Here is a 23583-nt window from a genome sequence, read left to right on the forward strand (position 1 = left end):
CATTGTAAATGGCCCTCAGTTCCAGAATATTTATGTGTAGGGACGACTCCTGACTTGACCAAAGTCCTTGGAAATTTCTTCCCTGTGTGACTGCCCCCCAGCCTCGAAGGCTGGCATCCGTGGTTACCAGGACCCAGTCCTGTATGCCGAATCTGCGGCCCTCTTGAAGATGAGCACTCTGCAGCCACCACAGTAGAGATACCCTGGTCCTTGGAGACAGGGTTATCAGCCGATGCATCTGAAGATGCGATCCCGACCACTTGTCCAAGAGGTCCCACTGAAAGGTTCTTGCATGGAACCTGCCAAATGGAATTTTGCTTCGTAAGAAGCTACCATTTTTCCCAGGACTCGTGTGCAGTGATGCACCGATACCCGTTTTGGTTTCAGGAGGTCTCTGACTAGAGATGACAGCTACTTGGCTTTCTCCTGCGGGAGAAACACTTTTTTCTGTTCTGTGTCCAGAACCATCCCCAGGAACAGTAGGCGTGTGGTAGGAACCAGCTGTGACTTTGGAATGTATAGAATCCATCCGTGCTGTTGTAGCACTTCCCGAGATAGTGCTACTCCGACCAACAACTGCTCCTTGGACCTCGCCTTTATAAGGAGATCGTCCAAGTACGGGATAATTAAAACTCCCTTTTTTTCGAAGGAGTATCATCATTTCTGCCATTACCTTGGTAAAGACCCTCGGTGCCGTGGACAGTCCAAACGGCAGTGTTTGGAATTGGTAATGGCAATCCTGTACCACAAATCTGAGGTACTCCTGGTGAGGATGGTAAATGGGGACATGTAGGTAAGCTTCCTTGATGTCCAGGGATACCATGTAATCCCCCTCCTCCAGGCTTGCAATAACCGCCCTGAGCGATTCCATCTTGAACTTGAATTTTTTTATGTATGTGTACAAGGATTTCAAATTTAAAATGGGTCTCACCGAACTGTCCGGTTTCGGTACCACAAACAGTGTGGAATAGTAACCCCGTCCTTGTTGAAGTAGGGGCACCTTGACTATCACCTGCTGGGAATACAGCTTGTGAATTGCCTCTAGCACAGCCTCCCTGCCTGAGGGAGTTGTCGGCAAGGCAGATTTGAGGAAACGGCGGGGGGGAGACGCCTCGAATTCCAGCTTGTACCCCTGAGATACTACTTGAAGGATCCAGGGATCCACCTGTGAGCGAGCCCACTGATCGCTGAAATTTTTGAGGCGGCCCCCCACCGTACCTGGCTACGCCTGTGGAGCCCCCGCGTCATGCGGTGGACTCAGAGGAAGCGGGGGAAGAATTTTGATTCTGGGAACTGGCTGACTGGTGCAGCTTTTTCCCTCTTCCCTCGTCTCTGTGCAGAAAGGAAGCGCCTTTGACCCGCTTGCTTTTCTGAAGCCGAAAGGACTGTACCTGATAATACAGTGCTTTCTTAGGCTGTGAGGAAACCTGAGGTAAAAAATTTTTTTTCTCCAGCTGTTGCTGTGGATACGAGGTCCCAGAGACCATCCCCAAACAATTCCTCACCCTTATAAGGCTCTATGTGCCTTTTAAAGTCAGCATCACCTGTCCAGTGTCGGGTCTCTAATACCCTCCTGACAGAATGGACATTGCATTAATTCTGGATGCCAGCCGGCAAAATATCCCTCTGTGCATCTTTCATATATAAGACGATGTCTTATGTTCGCAAAATAGTATCCCTTTTTGACAGGGTTACAGACCACGCTGCAGCAGCACTATCTGCAGGTCTCAGTCTAGTACCTGAGTGTGTAAATACAGACTTCAGGATAGCCTCCTGCTTTTTATCAGCAGGTACCTTCAAAGTGGCCGTATACTAAGACGGCAGTGCCACCTTTTTTGACAAACGTGTGAGCGCCTTATCCACCCTAGGGGATATCTCCCAGCGTAACTTATCCTCTGGCGGGAAAGGGTACGCCATCAGTAACTTTTTAGAAATTACCAGTTTCTTATCGGGGGAACCCACGCTTTTTCACACTTCATTCACTCATTTGATGGGGGAACAAAACACTGCCTGCTTTTTCTCCCCAAACATAAAACCCTTTTTTAGTGGTACTTGGGTTAATGTCAGAAATGTGTAACACATTTTTTATTGCCGGGATCATGTAACGGATGTTCCTAGTGGATTGTGTATATGTCTCAACCTCGTCGACACTGGAGTCAGACTCCGTGTCGACATCTGTGTCTGCCATCTGAGGGAGCGGGCGTTTTTGAGCCCCTGATGGCCTTTGAGACGTCTGGGCAGGCGCGGGCTGAGAAGCCGGCTGTCCCATAGCTGTTACGTCATCCAGCCTTTTATGTAAGGAGTTGACACTGTCGGTTTATACCTTCCACCTATCCATCCACTCTGGTGTCGGCCCCACAGGGGGCGACATCACATTTATCGGCATCTGCTCTGCCATCACATAAGCCTCCTCATCAAACGTGTCGACACAGCCGTACCGACACACCACACACACACACACACACACACACACACACACACACAGGGAATGCTCTGACTGAGGACAGGACCCCACACAGCCCTTTGGGGAGACAGAGAGAGAGTATGCCAGCACATACCAGAGCGCTATATAATTTTGGGATTAACACTATATTGAGTGAATTTTTCCCAATAGCTGCTTGTATATACAATATTGCGCCTAAATTTTGTGCCCCCCCTCTCTTTTTAACCCTTTGAGCCTGAAAACTACAGGGGAGAGCCTGGGGAGCTGTCTTCCAGCTGCACTGTGAAGAGAAAATGGCTCCAGTGTGCTGAGGGAGAAGCCCCGCCCCTTTTTCAACTGACTTTCTCCCGCTTTTTCTGGAATACTGGCAGGGGTAATTTTACATCTATATAGCCTCTAGGACTATATATGATGTAGATTTGCCAGCCAAGGTGTCATATATTGCCCTCAGGGCGCCCCCCCCAGCGCCCTGCACCCTCAGTGACCGGAGTGTGAAGTGTGCATGAGGAGCAATGGCGCACAGCTGCAGTGCTGTGCGCTACCTTGGTGAAGACCGAAGTCTTCTGCCGCCGATTTTCCGGACCTCTTCTTGCTTCTGGCTTTGTAAGGGGGACGGCGGCGCGGCTCCGGGAACGAACACCAAGGCCAGTTCCATGCGGTCGATCCCTCTGGAGCTAATGGTGTCCAGTAGCCTAAGAAGCCCAAGCTAGCTGCAAGCAGGTAGGTTCGCTTCTTCTCCCCTTAGTCCCTCGATGCAGTGAGCCTGTTGCCAGCAGGTCTCACTGTAAAATAAAAAACCTAAAATAAACTTTCTTTCTAGGAGCTCAGGAGAGCCCCTAGTGTGCATCCAGCTCGGCTGGGCACAGAAATCTAACTGAGGTCTGGAGTAGGGTCATAGTGGGAGGAGCCAGTGCACACCAGATAGTACCTAATCTTTCTTTTAGAGTGCCCAGTCTCCTGCGGAGCCCGTCTATTCCCCATGGTCCTTACGGAGTTCCCAGCATCCACTAGGACGTCAGAGAAATAATATTAAAAAATATTAAATACAATTAGTGTCTATTGATTATATTTTATTGTAAATATTAAATTAAATAAGTGAACTTACTTCAAGTATAGGAAGGTGGTCATACCATAGCCTCCATATGTGAATATGAACCCTCGTATATAGGAAAATATTATAAAATATATTTAATATTAATCAATAATGAATAATATATAAGAATAATGAAATTAAATATACTAATATTTACTCACAAAATGAATCAATCTCCACTGGTGCGTGTCATTAAGTGATGAGCCCCTATAAATAATTAACCCTAATCAGTGTTTCTATTAAGAATTGATATCAGAATAATAACAGCCCATAGGTCCAATATTACTTACAAGTCCAGATTTCCCAGAGATGTGCATCAGTCTCTTCCACAAATGTGAATGAGCTCTGTGGGGCAGTCTTGCTCTATTTATACCCAGTGTGATTACCTCACTTCCTTTAGGACTTTCATCCAATAGGAAATGGGGTAGTGAATAAGGATGCAAATATGATATGAATATACTGAATACTATGTTTAAAATGCTTAACCTAAAGTAATCAGATGGTTAAGTATCCATAATTCTAATGAAACGCTCTCAAAAAGGAATACCAACTGTATTTAACCTCCTTATATAATTCATGACGTCACTTCCGCCTCTTAATCCGAGTGCGGGTGTAAAATGTGCTATTTATCGCCCGCATTTCTGGCTACATGAACCGATCCTAACGGAGACCCTGCTGAGAGGCTTAAAACTAGCCCAAGGACACTCGTCCCTCTGTATACACAGCCCTCATCAAGAGAGGGCCGTGGTTTGCGTTACACCCGATCGTGGTGGAACGCATGTGACGCGCCGGATGTGGGTCCCATATTGGTTGACGGCTATATTGTGCACAAATATCATTCCTCTGAGGGAAATTTCATAAGACAGTCTCACTGTTGGTTATGTATATGTAAAATGCTGACAGCCTCACTGAGGCTGTGCAGCGTTGGTTGCGCTGGTGTCTCCTGTGTCTCCTCTCACATGCAATAGGGCAGGCTTATTTTGTATTTCAGGCTATGTAGTATGTGTATTGTACCTGTTTTTCTTCTACACAATGGTAAAACAGAAGTTATGCAGTATATGTAATGATAGATTCTCCCCAATCTCATCTGCTTCAATATCATGTGAGCAATGTAGTCAGTCATCACAAAATGCTGATAACGATGTGGGGAAGAGTCAAGAGCCCTCCTGGCTGGGGGCTATCAAAACTATGATGTCTGATATGTCATCTCAACTCACTGCAAATACCAATAAAACTCAGGAACTGCAACAAGGAGTGGCAAATCTAGCTGCTAAACATCCCCCCTGTCTTCTGCAGGTGCACAAAAATGTGCTTTACCTGCACTACTGTCAGATACTGATGATGATATACAGGATGATGGGGATTATGTGGATCCCAAAAGTGGGGACACCACACCTACACAGGGTATTGAACCCCTCAAATTGGCTATTCGGGATGTGTTAAAGCTCCCCCTGGAGGATTCTAATAATCAGCAGTCATTTTTCCTCCCACAAGACAAAATGACAGTCACATTTCCTGACTCCAAGGAATTGGATGATTTATTTAAAATAGCCTGGAAAAATCCAGATAAAAAATATCAAGTGTCCAAGCGGTTTTAGCATACCTTCCCGTTTGCCCCTGTTGGCAGGAAATTCTGGGAAGAATCTCCAGCAGTATATGTCTCAGTCTCTCACCTTTCTAAAAAGGTGGTACTTCCTGCTCCAGGCTCCTTTACAGTAAAGGACCCAGCAGATAGGAAAATTGAGACCACTCTGAAATCTATCTACACTGCTGCAGGTGTAGCTCAAAGACCAGTCATGGCAGGTTGCTGGATGACACATACAATTAATTCCTGGGCTGCTCAAATTTAGGAAGGTCTCTCGGGTGATATGACCTTAGTTACTACTGTAACTTTCCTAAAACACATTCAGGACACGGCAAGAGTCCTCTGTGACTCCCTTAAAGAGATTGGCAGTATTAATGCTAGGACCACGGCTATGGTTGTGTCTGCGCACAGAGCCATATGGTTGCATCAGTGGATTGCTGATGCTGACTCCAAACGTAATGTGGAATCTCTTCCCTTCACAGTTGAATGGCTTTTTGGAGGTGAATTGGATGCTTGGATTTCCAAAGCTACTGCTGTGAAATCCACGTTTCTCCCTTCGGGGGCTCCACCTGCTAGACGTACCTACCCGGGATGTCTACTCAGTCCTTTCGGTCCTCCAGATTTCAATCTAGGGCCATGGGGGCCTCCAACGCAGCTAGATGCTCCAGAGGAAGAAACCAGTCATTGCCAGATCTCAGGACCAGAGCACCAGTTCTGCTTCCGCAAAGACTTCAGCATGACGGTGCCCACCCACCCCGAGGGGATCACATGGTGGGAGCTCAGTTATGTCACTACAGTCACATCTGGGATGGTTCCTGCCAAGATGCTTGGGTAAGGGACCTTATCTCTCATGGTTACAAGCTGGAGTTCGACGGTGCTCCTCCCCAATGATTTTTCAAATCAGGCTTTCCAGCTTTGAAAAATATGTGTGGTATGCTACTACTGGCCATAAACAAGTTGGTCCAGTCCCAGGTCATTGTTCCAGTACCCCTACAACAACGAGGATAGGGTTACTACTCCAGTCTGTTGTAATAACAAAACCAGACGGGTCTGTGAGACCCATTCTGAATCTGAAGTCCTTGAATCCTTACCTGAAGGTTTTCAAATTCAAGATGGAATCTTTGAGAGCAGTAATCACAGGCCTGGACCAACAGGAATTCCTAGTGTCGCTGGATATCAAGGACGATTACCTCCATATCCCAAATTGGCCTCCTCATCAGGCCTATCTGTGGTTCACCCTAATGAACGATCACTACCAGTTTCAGGTGTTACCCTTCGGCCTGTCTACAGCTCCGAGGGTATTCACGAAGGTGATGGCGGAAATTATATTTCAGCTCAGGGTCCAGGGGGTCAACGTAATTCCATGCCTAGATGATCTTCTGATAAAAGCGAATTCCAGGGAGCTTCTATTGCTCCATATAGATCACACTATTCAACCTCTGTCTCACCACGGGTGGATCCTCAATCTGCAGAAGTCCCACCTGGAACTGTCTCAGTGGCTCATGTTTCTGGGGATGCTCCTGGATACAGTAGCACAGAAAATGAGAACTCTTTAAGAAATGGTTCGCATGGTGCTCTGACCTGCTCGAGTATCCATTCATCATTGCATAAAATTGTTGGGAAAGATCGTGGCCTCGTAGGAGGCGCTACAGTTTGGAAGGTTTCATGCCAGACTGTTCCAATTGGATGTCCTGAACAAGTGGTCCAGCTCCCATCTTCAGATGCACCGGATGATTCGGCTGTCACCCCAGGCCAGGATTTCACTCCTGTGGTGGCTACTGTCTTCCAACCTGCAGGAAGGTTGACGCTTTGGGATTCAGGATTGGATCCTCCTCACGACGGTTCCGAGTCTGAGAGGATTGGGAGCTGTCAACCAGGGGGTACGGTTCCAGGGCAGGTGGTCTGCCCAAGAGGCCCTGATTCCGATCAACATCCTGGAACTTCGGGCCATGTACAATACTCTGATTCAGGCCTCCCCTCTACTCAGGGATCAGGCGATCCAGGTCCAGTCGGCCAACGCCACGGCTGTGGCATACATCAATCAAACAAGGAGGGACAAAAAAGCAGAGCCTGCATGCGAGAAGTGTCAAGAATATTCTTCTGGACAGAAAGAAATGCAAGAGCACTGTCCACAATCTTCATTCCGGGGATGGACAACTGGGAAGCGGACTTCCTCAGTTGCCATGATCTCCACCCAGGGGACTGGGGACTACACCCTCAGGTGTTTCAACAGATCATCAACAGGTGGGGCTGCCCACAGATCAACATGATAGCCTCTTGCCTCTACAAGAAGCTTCGTTGCTATTGCTTGTGAACCAGAAACCCTCAGGTGAGCGCAGTGGATGCGCTGACAACGCCTTGGCCTTACCAGCTGATCTACCTATTTCCTCCGATTCCGTTGATCCCCAAAGTACTCAAGAGGATCAGGCATCAAGGAGTGCAGGCAATCTTGATTGCCCCGGATTGGCCCCGAAGAGCCTGGTATGCGGCTCTTCTGGACATGTCAGTTTATGGCATGGAAGTTGAGTGGAACATCCTAGCTCACAAAGGGCTTTCCAAAAAGGTCATTGCCACTATGGTGCAAGCCAGAAAACCTGTGACGTCAAAACACTATCATCATATCTGGCGGAGATATGTCTCTTGGTGTGAGTAACGCACATATCCATCTGTGAAATTCCACTTGGGGAGATTCCTTAGTTTCCTGCAGACGGGAGTGGATAAAGGTTTACGTCTAGGATCCATTAATGTCCAGATTTCAGCTCTTTCCGTCTTCTTCCAGAAGAAGTTGGCTCTCCTGCCAGAAGTTCAGACCTTCTTGCAAGGGGTGTTCTGTGCCGCCTATGGTACCTTGGGATTTGGATGTGGTGTTACGCTTTCTACAGTCCTTCTGGTTTGAACCTCTGATGATGGTAGAAGACAAGTACCTCACGTGGAAGACGGTGATGTTACTGGCCCTGGCTTTTGCTAGACATGTCTCAGAATTAGGGGCCTTATCGTGTAAAAGTCTTTTACGAGAACAGAGTGGAGCTCAGGACTAGACAGCAGTTCCTGCCGAAGGTGGTCTCCGCGTTTCACTTGAATCAACCTATTGTGATTCTGTCCAGTTCTGGCACTTCTGCCCCTCCAGAGGCATTAGATGCAGTGCGAGCCTTGAAAATCTATGTCAAAAGGACAGCTCGGATCAGAAAGATGAATTCCTTGTTCGTGCTGTATGATGCGCAGATGGAGGGTTACCCTGCTTCAAAGCAGTCTATTGCTCGTTGGATTCAGCTTACTATCTAACAGGCCTATGTGTCGACAGCCTTACCTGTTCCAGTCTCTGAAGGCCCACTTTACGGGATCGGTGGGATCTTCCTGGGCGGCTGCCCGTTGAGTCTCGGCCCTCCAACTATGCCAAGCTGCTGCCTGGTCGGGATAGAACACCTTTGTGAAGTTCTACAAATTTGATACCCTGGCCAAAGAGGATACCCAGTTTGGGCAGACGGTACTGCAGACGTCTCCGCACGTTCCTGCCTGTACTGGAAGCTTTGGGACATCCCCATCGTATTAATCTGTCCCCAATATCCTTTATAGATGCTAGAGAAAATAGGATTTTAAATACCTACCGGTAAATTCTTTTCTCGTAGTCCATAAGGGATATTGGGCGCACGCCTCTGTGCGGTGACTTTCTGCAGGTTCTCTGTTAGGTGTTATATGTTCAGCTGTTGCTGTTAATGTTGCCAGCTGTTGCTGGCCCAGTTATGTTTTGGTGTGCTGGTGTGTAAATCTCACCACACTTATTGTTGTTATGTTCCTTCTCTCAAGTATGTCATTCTCCTTCGGGCACTATTTTACTTATAACTGACCTGTAGGAGGAGGCATAGAGGGGAGGAGCCAGTACACCCAGTTGAAGAAATTTAAAGTGCACTGGCTCCTTTGGACCCGTCTATACCCTGTCGTACTAATCTATCCCCAATATCCCTTATGGACTACGAGAAAAGGATCTACCAGTAAGTATTTAAAATCCTATTTATTAACCTCAAAAACATTAATTTCCACTCATTTCTAGTCAATTTTGACCACCTCACAATATTGGCCCTCATTCCGAGTTGTTCGCTCGCTAGTCGCTTTTCACAGCATTACTCACGCTAAGCCGCCGCCCTCTGGGAGTGTATCTTAGCTTAGCAGAATTGCGAACGAAGTATTCGCAATATTGCAAAAAGATTTTTCTGTGCAGTTTCTGAGTAGCTCCAGACTTACTCTGCCAGTGCGATCAGTTCAGTGCTTGTCGTTCCTGGTTTGACGTCACAAACACACCCAGCGTTCGCCCAGACACTCCCCCATTTCTTCAGACACTCCCGCGTTTTCCCCAGAAACGGCAGCGTTTTTTCACACACTCCCATAAAACGGTCAGTTTCCGCCCAGAAACACCCACTTCCTGTCAATCACACCACGATCAGCAGAACGAAGAAAAAACCTCGTAATGCCGTGAGTAAAATACCAAACTTCTTAGCAAATTTACTTGGCGTAGTCGCAGTGCGAACATTGGCATGCGCAATTAGCGGAAAATCGATGCGACGCGAAGAAAATTACCGAGCGAACAACTCGGAATGAGGGCCATTGTTCACCAACATAGGCCAAAGCCTGGCTGGCTTAACTAAGCAACAGAGCAGCGGCACAAACACACGGCAGTTATTTCCGTTTAAAAATGTTTTACAAATTAGTATTGTACTGTATTAGCAATAACCAATCAAACCAACTCACAAGTACTATCAATAGAAAACAATCCAACACAGAAATTTCCTGAGAATCATGTGTACAATATCATTGCTTTAAAGTAGTTACAAAACAGCAAAGGAAAAAAAGAAATGGTGAGTTGCCGGCCGGTTCCGCCTTCCTCCTGTCAATCTTCTTGCGGTCGCCGCTGTGACCACTTTCTTTGTTAGAGGCATCGCTGCCACGCGCCTGCGCAATGTGGACATTCCGATGAAGCACAGCGTGCGATCGGGTCGGAATGACCCCCCGTGTACCAAAACTATTTATGCAAGATTTGCACTATCTTGTATTTTTTCCTCCCTCCCCACAGCCTAACCCTAATCCTTCCCCCCACAGCCTAACCCTAACCCTCCATCCCCACAGCCTAACCCTAACCATCCCACCAGACACCCTAACCCTCCCCCCACCCCGCAGCCTAACCCTAACCGTCCCCAGCTGTCACGATCTGGGTAACTGGACGCCATTACTTACCCTTCAGGTGTCTCCTGAGGCTGGCTCAGCGTTTCAGGGCCGGGTCTCAGCTGCGCTGCTGATGATCTCACTCCACATCCCCTCCATGTTGCCCCACAGCGCAGTCACAACGGCCTCATAGGGTTAACTGCCAAATCCCAGAATGGCGTCTCCAGCCCTCCGCGGCCTCCGCCGCCATCCTTGTGGTTCCAGTGTGCAAATGGTCAAGTATGGCGTCTCCTGCCCTCTGCGGCCTCCGCCGCCATTACTGCTGATTCTCCATATGGTTTCAAAAACTGACTTTCCCTCCAAGTGCTAACATGGGCGCAGCCATGCTGGTTCCAGTCACATGCCATTACTTCCACCAATCCGCTGCGCTGCTGGACTCTGCAGAATTGCTCAGCCAATGCCTGCCGCTGAGCAGGTATAAATATCCTGTTCCTGAACCAGGAAATTGTCAGTGCTTTGGTTGTCAATCCCAGTGATTCCAGTCTCTCATTGTGGCCGTTTGCTAATTCCAGGTATCTCCAACTCCTGTGATCTGTTTCACTAGAGACCCACACCAGTTTACCATCAAGTGGTGCAGCCTGACTCCGCAGTGTTCTACCATTGCTACCTGCGTTTGGCAGATTCTAAACGCCAGCTTCCAGCATCCAGCCTCCAGTGGTGTTCGATCTCCTGTGACCATCGGTGCTCTGCCATCGATCTCCTGTGACCATCGGTGCTCCGCCATCGATCTCCAGTAACCATCAGTGCTCTGCCATCGATCTCCAGTAACCATCGGTGCTTTGCCATCGACCTCCAGTATTCAACACTCTCCAGTTACATTGGTGCCACAAGCCCACCACACAGTTCTTCTTGTGATCTGGTTCTACCCAGTATACTTGACAGTTAACTTGTCTAAGACAATACCACCAGCTTCTACGGAAACATCCGCTGGTCAGTTCCTATTTCACATACCATCTCCTGGTCTGTAAGATTGTTTCCTGATATTACCGCACCCAGAGGCATTCTCATCACTACCACATTTCTAGGAACTGTGCATTGTCTTTTTATTTACCATTCCTGAATTCTGCAACTGCCGTTGTACCATCTGAACCGTGCTTTAATAAAAACCCATTAACTGTTCCTCTGTTGTCGTGGTCACACCTTCGGGCACTGGTATTCCAAATACATCTGCATGTCTAAGGGTGTGTACACACGGAGAGATATTATCTTTCGATTTTGACTATATAGTCAAAATCGCAAGAAAAGTTAGAGCAGATCGCAAGGTGAAAGTCACCTTGCGATCCTGATTCGATCCCGATGCTCGGTCCCGCCAGGTCAACATTGCAAGAAAAGATAGACTGTGCAGGCAAGTCAATCCTTGCTAGATCGGTGTACTATCTAGTTCATCTCACATGTCAATGACATCTCACATAAGCCAAAATCTCACATAAGCCAAAATCGTAAGCACACATAGTCCATATCTCAAGAAAAGCTGGGCTCCGGGGAGTTCAAGGGAAATCGCAAGTGAAAATCGGCCATAGCAAGGATCTCACCATGTATACACACCCTTATTAGAGTCCTATACTACCTCCTAGATTCAAGAATACCCCTACAACTGAGGCATCCTCTAGTCAACACCAGCCCTCAGTTGTGACACCAGCATTCTTACATTCAGGATTTCAGTGCCGGCATTCTGACAGGTGTTGGGATTCCAGCGTCGGTCTCCTGACGGCCAGCATCCCGTACGTTGAAATGTCAACTACATCCCACTGATATGAGTGTAGGGAGTTACTGCATAGCCCCTATATGAAAAAAAAGTTAACATTTTTAGGTTTGACCTGTGGTATAAAGAAAAAAAAAAAGACTGAAAAAAGTAAAAAAAGAAAAATGTTAAAAAAAAAAGTTTCAGAGATGAATGTGTCTCTTTCTCTGGAGGGCAAGGTGGTACAAGTGGGAGAGGCTCTGGTGACAGACTGTATACTGAAATGGTTTGATTCTAGTGTGTTTACCGACACCTGCTACAGTGAGCATTATGTGCATAAGGTACACTACTACTGTGAGCATTGTGTATAAGGGGCGTAGCGTAACCTGCATAAGGAGCACTACTATGTGTCATAATGTGAATAAGGGACACTACTATGTGGTGTAGGGGGTCATTCCAAGTTGATCGCTAGCTGCCGTTGTTTGCAGCACAGTGATCGGGCTAAAAATCTGCATTTTCTGCGCATGTGTATGCACCCCAATGCCAAGGGACATCGAATGGGTACAATGAGCATCGTGGGTTTACACAGAATCTAACGAAGATTCCAGTTGCATTACCAACACTGCCGACACCCCTGCACAGAGGACACCTCCGGCACCCCTGTGTGATGTCAAAAGCCGTCCCTCCATCATTAGAATCAACACACACGAAGAATAACTACAGGGCTGGTCTTGTTTTGCACAAAAAGATTTTGCAGGCGCTCTGCTGCACAAGCGTTCGCACTTCTGCAAAGCGAAAATACACTCCCCGGTGGGTGGCAACAATGCGTTTACATGGCTGCTAAAAACTGCTATCGAGCAAACAACTCGGAATGACCCCCGTAATGTGAATAAGATTGTGCTACTGTGTGGCATAATTTGAAATATGTGCAACGCTCCGTCCTTGTGAGATCATATCCCTTTTTTGCAGCACATTATCCCTTTGCAAAGTATGGGAGGGAGGGCGCAAATTTATAGTTTGCAGGGGGGGCACCGAATACCCTAGCACCGGCCCTGCAGGGTTGTCAGCAGTGTCTTCAGTGTGGTGGTGCCAGCAGTGTCTGCAGTGCAGTGGTGACAGCAGTGTCTTTAGAGCGGTAGTGGCGGCAGTGAAGAGGTGTCTGCAGTGTCCTCAGTGAGGTGATGCTGGCAGTGTCAGCAGTGCAGGGTGCCAGCGATGTCCTCAGTGCGGTGGTGCCAGCAGTGTCGGCAGTGCAAGGGTGCCTGCAGTGTCTGCAATTGTGAGAGTGCTGGAGGTGTCCTCAGTGCAGGAGAGCCAGAGGTGTCCTCAGTGCAGGGGTGCCGGCAGTGTCGGCAATGTGGGAGTTCAGGAGGTGTCCTCAGTGCAGTGGTGTCAGCAGTGTTGGCAATGCAGGAGTGTCGGAGGTGTCCTCAGTGCAAGGGTGCCGGCAGTGTCAGCAATGCGGGAGTGCCGGAGGTGTCCTCAGTGCAGAAGTGCTGGCAGAGTCCTCAGTGCAGGGGTGCCGGCAGTGTCTGCAATTGCGGGAGTGCTGGAGGTGTCCTCAGTGCAGGAGTGCCAAAGGTCTCCTCAGTGCAGGGGTGCCGGCAGTGTCGGCAATGCAGGAGTGCTAGAGGTGTCCTCTGTGCAGGGGTGTCGGCAGTGTTTGTAATGCGGGAGTGTCGGTGGTGTCCTCAGTGCAGGAGTGCTGTCAGTGTCCTCAGTGCAGGGGTGCCGGCAATGTTGGCAATGAGGAAGTGCTGGAGGTGTCCTCAGTGCAGGAGTGCTGGCAGAGTCCTCAGTGCAGGGGTTCCGGCAGTGTCGGCAATGCAGGAGTGCAGGAGATGTCCTCAGTGCAGGTATGCCAACAGTGTCGGCAATGCGGGAGTGCCAGAGGTGTACTCTGTGCAGGGGTGCCAGCAGTGTTGGCAGTGCAGGAGTGCCGTAGGTGTCCTCACTGCAGGAGTGCAGGCAGTGTCCTCAGTGCAGGGGTGCCAGGCAGTGTTGGCAATGAGGGAGTGCCAGAGGTGTCCTCAGTGCAGGAGTGCTGGCAGAGTCCTCAGTGCAGGGGTTCCGGCAGTGTCGGCAATGCGGGAGTGCTGGAGGTGTCCTCAGTGCAAGGATGCCACCAGTGTCAGCAATGCGGGAGTGCCAGAGGTGTCCTCCGTGCAGAGGTGCCAGCAGTGTCAGCAATGCAGGAGTGCCGGCAGTGTCCTCAGTGCAGGGGTGCCGGCAGTGTTGGCAATGTGGGAGTGCCGGAGGTGTCCTCAGTGCAGGGGTGCCGGCAGTGTTGGCAATGTGGGAGTGCTGGAGGTGTCCTCAGTGCAGGAGTGCTTGCAGAGTCCTCAGTGCAGGGTTGCCAGCAGTGGCCCTCATTCCGAGTTGTTCACTCGCAAGCTGCTTTTAGCAGCATTGCACACTCTAAGCCGTCGCCTACTGGGAGTGAATCTTAGCTTAGCAGAATTGTGAACGAAAGATTCTCAAAATTGTGAATAGAAATTTCTTAGCAGTTTCTGAGTAGCTCGACACTTACTCTGCCACTGCGATCAGTTCAGTCCTTTTCGTTCCTGGTTTGACGTCACAAACACACCCAGCGTTCACCCAGACACTCCCCCGTTTCTCCAGCCACTCCCGTGTTTTTCCCAGAAACGGCAGCGTTTTTTCACACACACCCATAAAACGGTTAGTTTCCGCCCAGAAACACCCACTTCCTGTCAATCACACCCCGATCACCAGAACGGAGAAAAAACCTTGTAATGCCGTGAGTAAAATACCAAACTTCTTAGCAAATTTACTTGACGCAGCCGCAGTGCGAACATTGCGCATGCGCAGTTAGCGGAAAATCGCACCGATGCGAAGAAAAATAACAAGCAAACAACTCGGAATGAGGGCCAGTGTCAGCAATGCGGAAGTGCCGGAAGTGTCTTCAGTGCAGGAGTGCTGGCAGAGTCCTCTGTGCAGAGGTGCCTGCAGTGTCGGTAATGCGGGAGGGCTGGAGGTGTCCTCTGTGCAGGGGTGCTGGCAGTGTCGGCAATGCGGAAGTGTCCTTAGTGCAGGAGTGCCGGCAGTGTCCTCAGTGCAGGGGTGCCGGCAGTGTCGGCAATGCAGGAGTGCCATAGGTGTCCTCAGTGCAGGAGTGCTGGCAGAGTCCTTAGTGCAGGAGTACCGGCAGTGTCGGCAATGCGGCAGTGCTGGAGGTGTTGTCAGTGCAGGAGTTCAGGGGTGCCAGCAATGTCGGCAGTGTGGGAGTGCCAGAGGTGTCCTTAGTGCAGGGGTGCTGGCAGTGTTGGCAGTGCAGGAGGTGTCTTCAGTGCAGGATTACTGGCAGAGTCCTCAGTGCAGGGGTGCCGGCAGTGTCGGCAATGCGGGAGCGCTGGAGGTATTCTCAGTGCAGAAGTGCTGGCAGAGTCTTCAGTACAGGGGTGCCGGCAGTGTCGGCAATGCGCGAGTGCTGGAGGTGTCCGCAGTGCAGGAGTTCAGGGGTGCTGGCAGTGTCGGTGGTGTCCCCAGTGCAGAGGTGCCGGCAGAGTCAGCAGTGTGGGAGGTGTCCTCAGTGCAGGAGTGCTAGCAGTGTCACCAATGCAGGGTGCCGGCAGTGTCACCAGTGTGGGAGTGCTTGAGGTGTCCTCAGTGCAGGCATGCCGGAGTTGTCCTCAGTGCAGGGGTGCCAGCAGTGTCGGCAATGCGGGTGTGCCGGAGGTGTCCTAAGTGTAGGGGTGTCGGCAGGGTTGGTAATGTCAGAGTGTCTGAGGTGTCCTCAGTGCAGGAGTGCTGGCAGTGTCCTCAGTGGAGGGGTGCCAGCAGTGTCGTCAATGCGGGAGTGCTGGAGGTGTTCTCAGTGCAGAGGTGCCAACAGTGTCGGCAATGCGGGAGTGCCAGGGGTGTCCTCAGTGCAGGGGTGTCAGCAGTGTTGGTAATTGCGGGAGTGCTGGAGGTGTCCTCAGTGCAGGAGTGCCGGCAGTGTCCTAAGTGCAAGGGTTGCTGACAGCTGCAGGAGTGCTGGAGGTGTCCTCAGTGCAGCAGTGCAGGCAGTGTCTTCAGTGCAGGTTTGCCGGCAGTGTCAGCAATGCGGGAGTGCTGGAGTTGTTCTCAGTGCAGGGGTGTCGGCAGTGTCGGCATCCAGGAGTGCCGGAGGTGTCCTCAGTGCAGAGTTGTCTGCAGTGTCTGCAAATCAGGAGTGCAGGAGGTATCCCCTATGCAGGGGTGCCGGCAGTGTCAGCAATGCAGAAGTGTCAGAGGTGTCCTCAGTGCAGGAGTGCCGGCAGTGTCCTCAGTGCAGGGCTGCTGGCAGTGTCGGCAATGGGGGACTGCCAGAGGTGTCCTCAATGCAGGCAGAGACCACAGTGCAGGGGTGCCACCAGTGTCTGCAATGAGGGAGTGCTGGAGGTGTCCTTAGTGCAGGATTTCAGGGGTGCCAGCAGTTTCGACAGTGTGGGAGTGCAGGAAGTGTCCTCAGTGCAGGAGTGCTGGCAGTGTTGGCAGTGCAGTAGGTGTCCTCAGTGCAGGAGTGCCGGCAGTGTCCTCAGTGCAGGGGTGCCAGCAGTGTCAGCAATGCGGGAGTGCCGGAGGTGTCTTCAGTGCAGAAGTGCTGGCAGAGTCCTCAGTGCAAGGGTGCCAGCAGTGTCGGGAATGCTGGAGTACTGGAAGTGTCCTCAGTGCAGGAGTTCAGGGGTACTGGCAGTGTGGGAGTGCCGGCAGTGTCCTCAGTGCAGTGGTGCCAGCAGTGTCAACAGTGAGGGAGTGCTGGCAGTGCGGGTGGCGGCTGCGGTGCTATTAGCGCTGTGGGGTCAACCATCTTTGGGGCCATTGTAGCCTATGGGGATGTTGATTGGCTGGGAGCCGTGACAAACAGTTCTCTTAGCCAATCAGCGGTCTTCCATAGGTTACTATGGAGACTGACGCCCGAGGCAAAACCTCAGGATCCGACAGCAGGCTCCTGAGGTTTTGCCTCGATTGGGGATCCGGGGTAGGCAGAGAGATCCGAGCTGTGGCTCGGATCCCCCCTTCCCGGATCCCCTAGGTTTGGGGGGGTTCGGATCTCTGAGAATCGAAACCGTTCATCCCTAGTTTTAACACTTTACATATATTTAAGTATATTTGTGTCTATAATGAGGTATGTGTATGTATCTAATACTGAACATCTGGTTTGGAAATTACCCTTTTTGAGTTACAGACGACCTTTACATTTGCATTTTGTCTGAATCTAGTCAAGTCCACCTCCACTCCAATGTAGCAGAGTTAGTTCTAGAAAGAATAAGCATTGATGGGATGGACCCTAAACACGGCCGTAACTAGGGGGGGGGGGGGGCTAGGGGGTCACGTACCCCAGGCGCTGGACTGTAGGGGGGCGCTAGGAAGTCTGCTTCTGGTGCTATACTGTGCACTGCTACAGCCGCCTCCCGCTGCCTGGAAACAGGGTACTTGGTAGCGCCTAGTCTGGAGCCGGCTCCAGACGCTCACGGCACTTCCTGGTTCCAGATGCCGCAGCGTGCGTGTGACGTTATGTCCACAGAGGGAGAGAGCCAAGGTTGGAGGCAGGAGGCAGGCCGCCAGGAGTGAAGTTTGAATGCGCACCAAAAACAATTAAATAAGGTGCGTGCTGCAGCAGATCTGCTGCGATAGCTAAGCCTGCAACTACACTGAAAGAAGAGGAGGTGGGGAGGTAGGGAGGGGTAGTGAATCACAGTAGCAGCCAGTGCCAGGAAGAAAGCAGTGGCACTCAGTTGTCTTTGTAAACTTCTTTTGTAATTATTCAAGAATGAAATACAAATTCAAGCGTATATATTACATCTTATGCTGCATAGGATGGCTATGCAGCATAAGATGTAATATACGCTTGAATTTGTACTTCATGCTTGAATAATTACAATTTTTTTTTACAAAGACAACTGGGAGTGCCGCTGCTTTCTTTCTTATATAACTCACCATTGCAGAGGGCACCCTGGCATCTACATTTGCATCAGGGGAGTGCCGGTTCATTGCTTTGTTTATATATATAATGAGAGAGAGAGAGAGAGAGAGAGAGAGAGAGAGAGAGAAGAGGTAATGAAGCGGCACTCACCACACTTGCGATCAACTTGAATTAAAGTACTTTATTTGAATCCTACATTTCGGGGCACAACCCCCGTCGCCAGGGACACCACTATGCTGTCCCTGATGATGGAGGTTGTGACCCGAAACGTAGGCACATAGAAATTTAGAAATAAAGGACCTTTATTCAAGTTGATCGCAAGTGTGGTGAGTGCCGCTTCATTACCTTTTCTACAATTAGCTTGCATAAGCTTAAGAGGGCACCCCAGCAAGTAATCCTGTTATCCGTAGGAGTGCCAGGCAATTGGAAAAACATAAATAAATATATATATATATATACTATAGCAGTTGGCGGCACTCACGGCTCCATTAAAAGGATGACACAGATGCAGTCTTAGTAGTCAACGTTTCAATGTTAAAAGAGTAACATTTTCATCAGGACTTTTTTAACATTGAAACATTGACTACTTAAACTGCGTCTGTGTCATCCTTTTAATGGAGCCGTGAGTGCCGCCAACTGCTATAGTACATGACTGGTCACTGTTTGGTTACCCGTGGAGGGCACCGGTCATTTCATGCTTTTGTTTTCTATCAGTTTTCGAGTGCTGCTTTCACTGCTCTGTTTATATATATATATATATATATATAAAAATAACGTGTACATATTACATAATCGTTTTATGGGAGGGGTGGGGGAGGCCGAATTCATGCCTTGCCCCGGGTGACAGGAACCCTAGTTTCGGCCCTGCCCTAAACTCTGGCTCTATGGTTTAAAAACATCTCCAATGGTTGGTGATATCTGCATGTGTGCAGAATCTGCACTGTGCATGTGAAGGTCCCATTCTGCGACCACAGTGCTCTAGGCCTGCCATTTAAGGGAAGGGAAAGGGTGGCAACAGACATCGTTCCCAAAAATGGGAGCATGTTGGACCTGCGTTATGGGAGTGGTGAGTCTAGTGACTGCATCATCTGAAGCAGGTTTACTGGCCACAATGGGACAGTCCCAAAAAAATGAGACTGCCCCACCAAAATCGGGACAGTTGGGAGGTATTAATGGCAGACACTAGCTTCCACCCTCATTTGACATGGTGGTGACTGGCAGATTAGTGCTTTTTACAGAAGGTGATTTTGATTGAATGAGTCATTTTAATTTCTTTAAAGTTTATGCAGACATATACATACGTACAACAAATATGGTAAAACTGTACTATACAGTTAATATGCAAATAGCTAATTCTCGTTGTTTATAATAAAAATAAACCCTTATCACCAGAAATAGAAAATTGCACCATTTTGTTTAAATCTGGGAATCTTGGATGTTTCTAGTTTAGCATCAAATATGATTTAAAAGTTTCATTTTTTGCAGACCCAGAGCAGTACAAGAGAAATTAATGTATTGTATTGCAAACATTGAAACCAAAGAGCACCTTAACTAGAACCATTCATTTATTAAAATTATTTAAGACAATGTCCTGCAGTACAAATCAGCAGTTATACATTATGCTGTCAACAGGATTCAAAAACTGTTGTCACAAATGCTACGTGCTAAACTGCACATACTGCACATACTGTGCTTACTGTATGTAGAGATAAAGAGATATATCATTATATCAGGCACTATGGATCTCTGCTGTCATTCCTTGTGTTACAGATAAGAATATGGGTGCAACGAAAATAGTAGCGAATGGAAAAAAGATTAGGCCTGGTTATGTTAAATCCATTTATCTTTAAAAGTACAGCAAAATTCCATTGTCCAAGTCATCAGCACTAAACCTGAGGCAACCATGACTTTCTCTGCAGCTGAAAGGGCCGCCATCAATGCCCTCTGGGCAAAGGTGGAGGGTCATACTGATGGTATTGGAGCAGAAGCCCTGGAAAGGTAATAATTACTGAATATCCTCTACTTATTTACATATTCATTATGACATTTACATAGATAGTAACAAATTCAAATACAGGTATCTCCTTTTCTCATCTATCAACACAAAATTGTTATGAACTGTGTAGACTTATAATGGCTGATGCTCTAATAGATTAACGTCAGTTTGCATTAAACAATAAAATATACAATTGGCTCTGCACATGCCCAAAAAACTAGCCATACCCATATGTGAGTACGCAGCATGATGTAGTGAGGAGGTACTGTACCAGGTGTTGTAATGGTGGTATCATACAGTAAGGGACTGTTAATGGAGTTGCAAACAGATGTGCAGAACAGAGATGCCTATAATCTTCTTCAAATATCAGTAAGGTATGCATTGTCCCCTATACATTATCCCTTTTAGATTGGGTTGATCGTATCATCAAAACTGGCTATTATTAATACTGCTCTAAATTTGCACTGTAGTTACATTAATTATGCCTAACAAAACAAATCAGATAAAATGTCAGACAACATACAGTATAGTTCAAAGCCTTTTACATTTAGCTGTTTCTAAAGGAAATTTTGTGATGAGTAGGTTAATTTAATTACATTTAAAATAATATACCACCATCACATCATCATTCTATTTATTAATACTATGCAGTAATCATATCTTATAATTCCATGTAGGCTGTTCCTGAGCTACCCTCAGACCAAAACCTACTTCAGCCATTTTGACCTGAGCCATGACTCCAAGGATCTCCATAACCACGGAGGAAAGATTCTGAAAGCCATTGGAAATGCTGCCCACCACCTGGATGACATTGACCATGCTCTGTCCACCCTCAGTGACCTTCATGCTCAGAAGCTTAGAGTTGACCCTGGCAACTTCAGAGTAAGTGTTTTGTTCATCTTTGTCACTTTATATTAACCAAAGAACATTTTGTGGTCAAGCAGCCCTGAAAATGTAATGGGTGTGAAAAATTTGCTATTTTTGGGTGAAAGCACATAGAATCCATGATAAGTTCACATACCTACTGTATGTGTTTTCATGGCTGCTATCATGAAAACAGGCTAATTATCAGGTATTCTCTTTCGGAGTCTTCTGAGGTCTCCTCCAAAAAATCTGTGTGAGCCCCAGAGCATTTTCTTAAAGTTTCATATTAAATTTCATTTGTATACAGTTTATAAATAAGGCCATGTACAAATAAATGAGGCTCAGTTAAAAATACATTATTTCTACATTCATTATTTGATATTACTGTAATTACAACAAATAAGAATTTGTCTTCTAGCTGCTGTCTCACTCCATCCAAGTGACCCTGGCTGTCCACTACCCTGCTGACTTCACTCCTACTGCTCAAGTTGCCTGGGACAAGTTCCTCTCTGCAGTGTCCTTTACCCTGGTTTCCAAATACAGATAATCTGGTCCTCCCAGGGTGATAGCTGAGAGTTACACTGTCGTACTCAGTATCACTGTATTCAATAAAATTAATGTCATAATACATAGTTGTCTTTGTCACTCACTGTCTTTTGACTTGTTTAGTTACTTGTATTCATAATTGTGTCTAGTTCTCACACAGTGTTTTCTTTATAAAGAACTAGCATGAATTGATTTTTAATTAAATAAAAAGTATTTTTCTAAATTTGGTCATTTGTTAATATCATAAGTTTGAAATGTTATAAACACTTATTAACATTTCTACTCACCAGACATAGAACGCTTTTCTTAAGTTATGACTAGACAGGTGATATCAGATGTGTTTAACTGTAATTAATTTAATAAACTACATAATAATTCTTCCTTATTATCATGTATAATAAAAGGTTAATGCTGCTCCTCACCTCTATGGAAGGAATTCAACTGTTTAGCGTGCCAGTGGCCACTAAATGGCGGCTGACAGAGGAATTCAAGTGTTGCTCTGGAATACATATGATTTACCGGTGGACGGGATGCTGGCTATCCATATCCCAACAGTGGCACCCTGGCTGTCAGAATGCCAGCAGCGGGGCAAGCACAAAATCAGGCAATGTAATGGCGTGCATCTTTTATGCTCCCAATGAAACTCAGATACAACTTCTCACTGGATTTAGACCGATTTTTTCAGACCAACCAGAATGCGTTTTTTAGTATAACAGTTGCACAGTGTGAGAGAAAGTCACCCACTGGCACCCAAAAGTTCCATGATTGAAGCATCACACATTCTATTTAAACCAAAGTCCACCATTTTGTCCTTTAAAAGACAGTACGCAATTTTGAGAGGAGGATGTGGTGGTTTATGATAGAGAGAGAGAGTGATGTTGGTGTATTGTTTGGAGAGGTGTACCAGAGAGTTGGAGAAGGTATGGCATCCTGGAGAGTGGGCAGAGAGAGGAGGAGGAGGAAGTCATGTCCCAGCAGCATCCTGTGTCTGACACAGAGCAAGAAGTGGGTGAGGAGAAGGAGGTACTGGAGAGTAGTGTTTAGGACAGTGATGAGGAGGCTACTGCATTTGCACCTGGCAAGACCAGGTGAGGGTGCAATGTGAGGTTTTCCATTGAAGAAAACTGTGCCCTGGTCCATGCCATGGTGCAGGTGTCCCGCCTCCTGCTTGGTGCCCAAGCGTACAGAACCTCTGCATCCCAGAAGAAGGCAATGTGGGGGTTGGTACTTGATGCAGTAAACGCAATCAGTTCCTGCCGTCGGGACCTCAAGAAAGTTAAGAAGAGGTATGGTGACATCAAATGAGTCCTAAAGGTGAAGATGGCTGAGGAGCACCACGAGAGGGAGCACAGGACAGGAGGAGGATTAGCTGCAGCAGTCCACTACACAGAGTTTGAGGAAGAGTTAAAGCAGACAATTCCTCCGGACTCCCAGGAGTGCATGTAGTGGACACGTACCAACCAGCATCCCCACCTCATCCTGGTGAAAAAATGTTCCCTTTAAACAGTAACAACCTAAATCAGTGGCTTCTTTACAGATACATTTATATATTTTACATAATTGTTTTGTTTTAAATAAAACATTACAATTTTTTTTGGCATATAAAGCATGCAGACATTTTTGCATTTTGTAAATAAGTGGCACTATCCCTGAAGAGGTTAAGAATTTGTATATGTAATTAGTGTAAATGTTGTTTATTAAAGTATGTCTGTGTGCCATCCTGAGCAGAGTAATTATGGGTCATATTGTAATGTGTGCTATGTGCGGATTAAAACACACCAAGCAGTCTTTTGGTTTTGGGAACACCATTAGTACATTATGTAAGTATTAATTTTTACTGTTGAATGCATCATAAACATTTTTTAAAAATACTAATACCTTTGCCACATGACTAAATGTTTTTTTTTTTTTTCACAACTGCTGCTATGCACCAGCATATGGCTCCACCGAAGAATTAGTGGCAGGAGACAGACACAGAGGAATTTGGACACACCCACATAAGGGAATTTTGGCCTGCGGTCCACTTTAAACTGATATATGAAGTCATTTTTTTTAAATAAAAGAGCTCCTGAAAAGAAATTTTATAACCCATGCTTACATTGTGTATTTGTATAGTAATTTTAATTATGTCAGCTAGCATGTTTTTTTAAGCACGTGCATTGGTAGGTGTTCCAAATGAGTGTAGGTTGCATTTATTCTCTATTACAAGTGTTTTTTCCCCCCAGCTTTTTGTTTCCTTTGCTGTCAGCACCG

The 23583-nt window shown here is 47.4% G+C and overlaps 1 protein-coding gene and 1 long non-coding RNA gene across 4 annotated transcripts in view; one reads left to right on the forward strand and one right to left on the reverse strand.

Annotated features, from left to right (window-relative positions):
* LOC134945129 (uncharacterized) overlaps window positions 1-23583 on the reverse strand; it is a 155256-nt gene that overhangs the window by 56549 nt on the left and 75124 nt on the right. The window lies entirely within an intron of this gene.
* On the forward strand, window positions 19828-21331 carry LOC134943602 (hemoglobin subunit alpha-5-like). Its single transcript, XM_063932358.1, has 3 exons — window positions 19828-19922; window positions 20598-20802; window positions 21203-21331. Exons 1-3 carry the CDS (start codon window positions 19828-19830, stop codon window positions 21329-21331), a joined length of 429 nt encoding a protein of 142 aa, XP_063788428.1.

This window comes from Pseudophryne corroboree, chromosome 7 (genome assembly GCF_028390025.1).
Source record: "Pseudophryne corroboree isolate aPseCor3 chromosome 7, aPseCor3.hap2, whole genome shotgun sequence".
NCBI lineage: Eukaryota > Metazoa > Chordata > Amphibia > Anura > Myobatrachidae > Pseudophryne > Pseudophryne corroboree.

Coding starts and splice junctions, on each gene's coding strand:
- LOC134943602 (XM_063932358.1), top strand. CDS start 19,828: ATGACTTTCTCTGCAGCTGAAAGGGCCGCCATCAATGCCCTCTGGGCA. Junction 19,923..20,597: donor GGAGCAGAAGCCCTGGAAAG/GTAATAATTACT, acceptor AATTCCATGTAG/GCTGTTCCTGAGCTACCCTC. Junction 20,803..21,202: donor TTGACCCTGGCAACTTCAGA/GTAAGTGTTTTG, acceptor TTTGTCTTCTAG/CTGCTGTCTCACTCCATCCA.